Below are 7751 nucleotides of genomic sequence, written 5' to 3'. Positions count from 1 at the left end.
TAAAGCAATGTTCGCTCGAGCGGCATGTCAAGCGCGCGTCGAGCGAGTGTTGAGCAAACTCACTATATTGCATCCACTAAAGCTCCCTATCGAGCACATCTTGTGCAAATTCTGTGTGTAGCTCCTCCACTCGAGCAGTCTAAATCAGACTCCACAATACTCAACATAAACCCCAAGCTTCAATGCTCCTAGCTTGACCTTAATTGCAACGTCCAAATAATTAAAGCGATCATTTGTGGCAGAAGAAAAAACAACTTTGTAGCCTTCTGCCCTCCTCTGAAGTTTGGATGGCTTCCAACATTGTTACTACCTCTTCCATCTCTGGTCTTTTTTTGGGATCTGCATCCCAGCATTGCGTTATAATTTTTGCAAAAGAGCTTGGGCAGAAGCTGGGTATCTCGGGCTTCAAAGTCTGTAGTTAATTTCAACAATCGATTTAGAATTTGTCAGCCCTGATGATAATTAATACTAATTGTCAGTCACATACAGCTAGGAAGAAGAAAGTTATATATATATATATATATATTGTATATACCTTGTAAACAGCAGGCGAAGTCAATTCTGAGAATCTGACGTTAGGGAATGGCATGTCACAGCAAAACATCTCCCACAAGCAAATTCCGAAACTGTACACGTCACATTTCCTGCTATATGGTTTATTTTCAAACACCTGCACCATGCATATTGACAAATCTAAGGTTATTCGCTGCTTGCAATTTTTGGATATTTCAGGAATTTATGGGCGAAACCAAATTGAAGGAAAACTTGCAGCAGCAGTACCACTAATATTATTAATACTTGGCCAGAAGTTCAGCCTTCAACTGAGTTTATAACATTCTACAATATTATATATTATAAGCAGCATTTATAATCATGCCAGTATTAAAGATACTTTTAAGACTACAAATAATATGATACACAAAATTAAATAGCTGTAACTTTCGAAAAATGTCAAGAAACTATATACCTCAGGAGCCATGTAACCAGGGGTCCCTGTACGACCTATCTCATCAGGAATTGAATCCTGAATACAAGCAGTTCCAAAGTCTGTTAACTTTAGAGAATGATTCTTGTCAAGAAGCACGTTTTCTGTCTTTACATCTCTGTGGACAATCTTCCTGGAGTGAAGGTACTTCAAACTGCAAGGAACCAGATCAGGGCAAAGTAAATTCCTAAGAGCTTAATTAATTAGCTAGCTAGCTAGTTGCTGATCAAGTGCTGCTTCAATAATCCATTAACTAATATATGGGTAAGGGAATCCTACCCTCTTGCAAGATCTAGAGCGAGTCGTATGACCTTTGTGAAAGCCAGCTTCCTTTTTCGGTTCTTTATCAGGTAAGATTTTAGAGTTCCCCAAGGAAGATACTCGATAATAATACAAGCAGCAGTACTACTTGGCATGCCATTTCGCTCAGCTTGGTTTTTGAAGTCGGTGCCCCTTGTAGCTCCTATGAACTGAGGAATAAAAAACAAAGAAAAACAAATTAAAATTCAACTAGCTAGAATTAAAAATATTGCCAGGACGTGTGTGTCTGTGTATATATATATATATATATGCCTGTAGGTATGCATGCATGTGTAATTTCTGTGTACGTGATTAGAACTGATCTAGAGGAAGAGTCGGCTCTAAAGTGATCAATTTTCTACTTGGAAAACAGTTTTTGCAAGAACATATATATACACATTATATATAGAGTATGATCCGACATTGTTCATTCAATATTGAGTCACTACAAAAAAATTATTTATTTGCGACCAGTTAATTTCAATGAAATGACTATTTGTAACTAAAATTGATTGTAAATAATCTTTTTAGTTGCAATAAATTAATCACAAAAATTTATTTTTCTTGTAGTGAGTTGTACGTCCGACTCAAGAAAGATTTGTTGATGATGACGACAATAACGAGAAACAAAGTGTAAATATATATATATATATATCTCTTTTTTTTTTATTTTTTGGTTCTTGTTGAAAAATTTTTTGGACTGATTACTACATGATATAGCCTCCAAAATAATATAAATGGTGCACAACACATTAATACGAATTCTAGTTCGAAGCCAATGTGGATAGAGAATACATGACATTATATGCTATTTACACGAAATAATTTGATTTCTACAAGAATATTAAATTTTGAGTTTTACAAAATATTATACAATATTGAATGCCTCCACCCAGCTTACACTAAATGACTATAGGGAGTCTTCTTAAAAATGGACTCTTCTATCCATATAAGATTCAAAGTTGAAAGAGAAATAATATTTATAGTCTTAGGATGTATAAGATCTACTTATTTTCTTTGGAAAAAAAATAGATAAATTTAAGATTCATATGTAAAAATTATTTTTTTAAGAGAAATGATTTGTACTAATTCCAAATAGACAAACTCATACAAGCCCTTATAAAAAAGTAGACCCCACCTTAAAAAAGTGTAAAAAAAATTATTATTTATTAGTGAGACCATTGCTTTACAAAAGGTTTGTATGAGACTTATTTATTTGGAGTTTGTATCTAATATTACTCTTTTTTTAATAATCGACCCTATTTTTTTAAAAGGGAATGCACGGGATTATACCCCAAGACTATATTTAACAACAAACCAAACTAGCGTAAAATAACTTATATCGCAAACCTAATTATTAGTATTTTTCTTTAAAAATTAATTTTGAAAAAAAAAAAAGAGAGAGAGATCAAAGAAAACATCAATTAAAGAGTGCAAGTTCATATATCGTGCTACGTACGTACCTTGACAACATTAGGATGTTCAAGCTTATGCCAAACAGAAACCTCTTGTTTAAAAGCAGCATTTCTGAGTAAAGTTATTTCAGCCTGATCTGTTCCGGCCTGTGCTGATCTCCACTCCAGCACTTTAACTGACAGTTTATCGCAAAGAAAAGGGAACAAAGTCAGTAGTAAAACTTGAATCTTATAATGTCGTCGTTTTGTTTTGTTTAAATTTGAAGGGGAAATATTAAAGAACTAACAACTTCCCGTTGGAATATTAATGCTCTTCATGATCTCATTACCAAAAGAATGCATACAGATGCAGATCAACAAGAACATTAATTTAGTAAAACAAAGAGATCATAACAAAAACCCTATGCACCCAATAAATTAAAGAAAGATGAAAATCAAAGAAAAGAAAGAAGGTTGGAGATTGAGGTTCTAACCGGCAACGTCTTGGCCGCCGTAGACCCCTCTATGGACGGCGCTGAAGGTACCTCGACCAATCACTTCTTTTACGATAAGTTTATCGGAATCGATTTCCCAGGGTTCTTTGGCGGTGGCTGGTCTCACGTTCTTTTCCTTATTGTCCGGGTTCTGCAACGCCCAAACTCGGTTTAGATGCTCCTCTAGTTGCCTGTCCAGCCTCTTAATGTCTACCATGCCTGCCCTCACAAATATCTTGCTTCGATCTTCCATCTGTATAGAGTTTTTGGGTCTCTCTCTCTCGCTCGCTCTCTCTCTCTCTCTCTCTCTCTTAAGGATTCAAAAGGCAGGCAAAGATTTGCAGTAAGACGTTGTTGTACTCGATTGAAGGATGTATGCGATGGGAGAGGTTTTCCTTCGTGAGCCGGCTGTATTGGTTGAATAGTCCGAGTTTAGGTTGGAGTTCTATAGATTGCTAGGCATTTATATATATAACTATACATACAGCATGCATGCAGTTCGGCTTATCATTTGTGATTAGATCAGTGCTATCTCTTTAATTTGAAGTTTTGAACCATCAGAAATCGATCCTCAGAATTCCCACCTCAATTCAACTCTTTTGCTTTTCGGAAACTCCTACGTACGTAAGCCGTCGATCTTTGACTTTATTTGAAACCGTTTCCGTATGCGTATAAACTACGTATCCATGCACGCACGTGGCTGATTCAGAATGATTAGCTGATCTGGATATTCCAACATCCAAAATGATTTAACTTGTGGCTTATAATTATTATTTTTAATCTCTAGTATTTTATTTATTTTTTAAATTTATTTTAAAGATGATTTAATTTGGATATTGTTTGAAAACTTTTTGATGAGTTTTAACAGTACTGTAGATATATATTGTATGTTTAAAAATGAAATCATCTTTTGACTCTTGGACTATATCTTAGGGTTGGTCTTATATATATTCAAACATGGCATAAACCCCGCGGGTATGGAATATCCAAGTGAAGGGAATACCTAGAGGCTAGAACCAGTACCCATGCATGCACTGTTGTTGTTGTTATAATTATAATTATCATTATTATTATTTTAATTCACATTCGAGTTTTAACATATTCAAATTATCTCATGCATGTTTTGACTTTTCTTAGAATGAAAAATGCTATTTAGATCGACAAAATTAATTGATAAAATTTATTGATTGTGATTTTTATTTTTTTATTTTTTATTTAATAGTTAAGAAAGTAAATATTAATGAAGTCATTTTTTTTTAAATTTAAAAGATATTTAGAAAATAGTTGAAATTAGAGAAAAAAAAGTACGAGCACTTAAAATTGCACAATAGACTGGAATGGAGAAAATAATGATTCCTGGCCCACGTTGGTGATTCGAGCTTCGATACAATGCTCTTCGTGTTCATCTATATAATAAATAATAAACAAGAGAATAAAAATAAATAAAGAGAGACACAATGATTTACATGGTTGTTTAGGGGCAAAATCTAATATGATTGGTGATTTTACAATCTCTCATTGCTCACATATATCACAATACAATGGAGGAATTTAGGAAAAATCCTTTAGAGTCGCTATGTGTGGTGAAATTTGTACATAGGGAGCTTTTGTGGAGAGCCTCTGGAGAGTTTGTCAGATTTGTGGGGAATCTCCTCCTTATATAAAAGTCTATTTCTTTGGGGTGATTGAGTCCAACTAGCCATGTGAAGTATTTTACTTTTAGAAGTCCGAGTCTCTTTCTTTTTAGGAGTCTGAGTCAACTTGTTTTATCTCTTCTTGGTTTTATCTCTTAACTTAATTTTTTACCTTATCTTGAAGCTAAATTATAGGCTGCTGATTTGACCCATACAGATGCCCATGATTCTTAAGGGTGATTTGCTGGACAAGAAAGCCTTAAGAATCTTCAAGTCAATAATTTGCAAAATAAATTTTGAAAATTGGTCCCTGGTTTCTTGTTTGGTCCTTGGTTTTCTATTTGTTTGTTTTATGCTAAGCGGTGAAGAGCTCAATTTGGAGAGATAGGCAGGAGATGTACTCAACTGCATTAGGTATGAGCACAGAGCTCTGCTTTGGCGGAAGATATACTCAACCGCATTAGGTGCGAGCGTGAATCTCTGCTTTGGTGGGAGATGTACTCGATCGCATTAGGTGTGAGCTTGGAGCTCGATTTTGAGTTTGTTTGTTTTTGTGGATATTAGCCTGAGAGATTATTTATTATTAGTGAAGAGTGTATATTTTCATGATTGGTTTTTTTTTTTTTTGGTATTTTCGTGATATTTTTCGCTATTATTGGCAGTAGTGGATTTTCTGTCCCTAGTGTAAATCTTTGTTTGATGTTCCCATTTTGGGGTTGATGTTGGAATTTGTTTGTAGTAACCCGCGCTTAAGTGGTCAGGAAGCCCATCGTCTCCCTGAATCCATATTAGGCAGTTTCCAAGCCCGTCGACTCATTTCCGGAGGAAACCCGCACGAGGTGATTGTAGAGCTTGGTGGCCTGTTTTTGAAGGTAACCCATTGGCAGTGGTTGTGTTGCGAGCATCGTCACTTTGAATTTTCTAGAGAATGCATTGTGCGAGGGCCACAAAGTCTTTTGACTTGCGTGCCCATTTCATCACCGTGAGTTTCTAAGCTTGACTTTGGTGTTTGAAAGTCGTGGGGTCTTTTGACCTCTACACCCATTCTACCGCGAGCCTCTGGACTTGAATTTGGTGTTTAAAAAGGGGGTCATGGGGTCTTTTGACATCTACACCCATTCCACCTCAAGTTTTTGGACTTGACATTGGTGTTTAAAAAGGGGGGTCATGTGGTCTTTTGAGCTCCACGCACATTCCACTACGAGTCTTTGGACTCGACTTTGGTAGTTTCAGGGTCATTGTTCACTGCGAGTCTAGGGACTCAACTTTGGTGTTTGAGGGGATGCTCAACCGCGTTGTTGTGGCAGGAGGTTGAGTTCGACCGTCCTAAGAGGTTTTCACCTAAAACCAAATAGGTTAGCATGATACAAATTATAAGTTTGAGACTTGTAAACTTGAGTCACTCTGATAGAGTGTGTTGAAGGCAGGTGACACACAAGCGATGCCCGCGGGCAACCATGCTTTGGCATTGATGGAGGTCCGAGATGCCCGCGATACCAAACGGTCTATTATAATGAAGACAGATTAAGATGCCCGAAAGGGGCTTTGTAAGAGGTGTTCTGTGCCGCTCGGGTGATTTCTATCAAAGTATATTCCAAAGCAATTTTGCTGCTGCTTTCCATTTTTTTCAATTGGGATTGTTCGCTGCTGAATGATTTTTACATGGAGGAATTATTTCTCCTTGAGTGCTTTTGTAGTAATAATTGCACAAGTGAGACTACTGAATTTTCGTTCTTCGAGAGGCATTGGTCTTGTTGCTCGCTTAGAGGAGTTGGTCTGGTTGCTCGCCCAACCTGTAGGTCTTGCAAGGTGGACTGCTGAATTTTTGCTTGCCGAGAGGCGTTGGTCTTGTTGCTTGGCTAGAGGAGTTGGTCTGGTTGCTCGCCCAAGGCGTTGGTCTTGCATAGTGGACTGCTTAATTTTTGCTCACCGAAAGTGATATGAACCCGCGGGACACTTTGGTTCCCATCAGAAAGGCATTGGTCTAGTTCCTCGCCCAAAGGAGTTGGTCTTGTTGCTTGCCTAAGGCATTGGTCTAGTTTGGCAGTAATAAAATTGCTTTCGTTGCTCGCCAAGAGGTGATGCCCGTCATGTATGCAGCTAACTGCCGAGAGATATTATCTGCACTTGTGTGAATCTGGCGAGGTGTCATGGGGGTGGCAATATGCACTACAGTTGCGTTGGCTGTAGTGTTGTAGTGGAGTTATGGTTTCGATATGGAGGTTAGGTGCAACGATTTAGGGCTCGTTGGGGGGCGGGGACACTTTGGCAGCAGCATGAAATACTGGTGGATCAACACTGAGTGCGTTGAACTTGCGACGCCACAAAGGCGTGTATGGCTGGCGAGCTGCCACCCCGTCATCTTCTGCGGCGAGCTTGTGTGAGGAAGCTTCGTGGTGGCTGTGGCGAGGAGCTTCCCTGGCGAGCATCAGTGAAGGTGGTGAAAGAGGTTTTCGTGCTGAGCTGTAGCAAGGGGCTTCAGTGGCAAGCAGTTTCTTGACCTGCGGCAAAGAGCTCCTGTGGTGATCATTTCTCGACCTCTACGCATGCCCAACAATGGAAGAAATGACCGTTGTTGGTTTCTGAGCACCTTGCCAGTGGGCTTCTAAGGGTTGGTGGTGCAGGGGTGTCTCCACGGCTACCTTTGGTGGTGTGCTGCAGTGTTGGTTAAAAGGAGCTTTACGACAAACTTGGTTTATGGGCTAGGGTCACCATGGCACTGATAGAGAGTGTCGGAGGTTCACAGTGTGGCCGTGGGTGGCTCCACGAGCTCATGGATGTTTGGCTTGGTCTGGGCCTTCGGCAACAAGCATGGCACAGTCGAGCCAACTGGCAGCTTTTGGGTTCGGGAGAGCCATGGCGGCGGTAGAACCCACCAAAGATCCAGGCGGTGGTTAATGGTGGCTTTATTCGGCCGCAAGCGAACTCCAAGACGTGTGTCATG

At 38.8% G+C, this 7751-nt stretch overlaps 1 protein-coding gene across 1 annotated transcript; it reads right to left on the bottom strand.

The window, feature by feature from the left end:
• LOC108995150 (serine/threonine-protein kinase STY13-like) lies at positions 1 to 3587 on the bottom strand. The gene is made up of 6 exons (XM_018970648.2): positions 3174 to 3587; positions 2749 to 2876; positions 1265 to 1455; positions 968 to 1139; positions 536 to 670; positions 1 to 412 (listed from the first exon to the last, which is right to left on the bottom strand). Exons 1-6 carry the CDS (start codon positions 3424 to 3426, stop codon positions 230 to 232), a joined length of 1062 nt encoding a protein of 353 aa, XP_018826193.1. The 5' UTR covers positions 3427 to 3587; the 3' UTR covers positions 1 to 229.
• Positions 3588 to 7751: the final 4164 nt, after the last annotated feature.

This window comes from Juglans regia, chromosome 4 (genome assembly GCF_001411555.2).
Source record: "Juglans regia cultivar Chandler chromosome 4, Walnut 2.0, whole genome shotgun sequence".
NCBI classification, from domain to species: Eukaryota; Viridiplantae; Streptophyta; class Magnoliopsida; order Fagales; family Juglandaceae; genus Juglans; species Juglans regia.
This window is presented reverse-complemented; position numbering and strand designations above follow the sequence as displayed.

Coding starts and splice junctions, on each gene's coding strand:
- LOC108995150 (XM_018970648.2), bottom strand. CDS start 3,426: ATGGAAGATCGAAGCAAGATATTTGTGAGGGCAGGCATGGTAGACATT. Junction 671..967: donor CTGGTTACATGGCTCCTGAG/GTATATAGTTTC, acceptor TGCATGGTGCAG/GTGTTTGAAAATAAACCATA. Junction 413..535: donor CTTCGCCTGCTGTTTACAAG/GTATATACAATA, acceptor AATTAACTACAG/ACTTTGAAGCCCGAGATACC.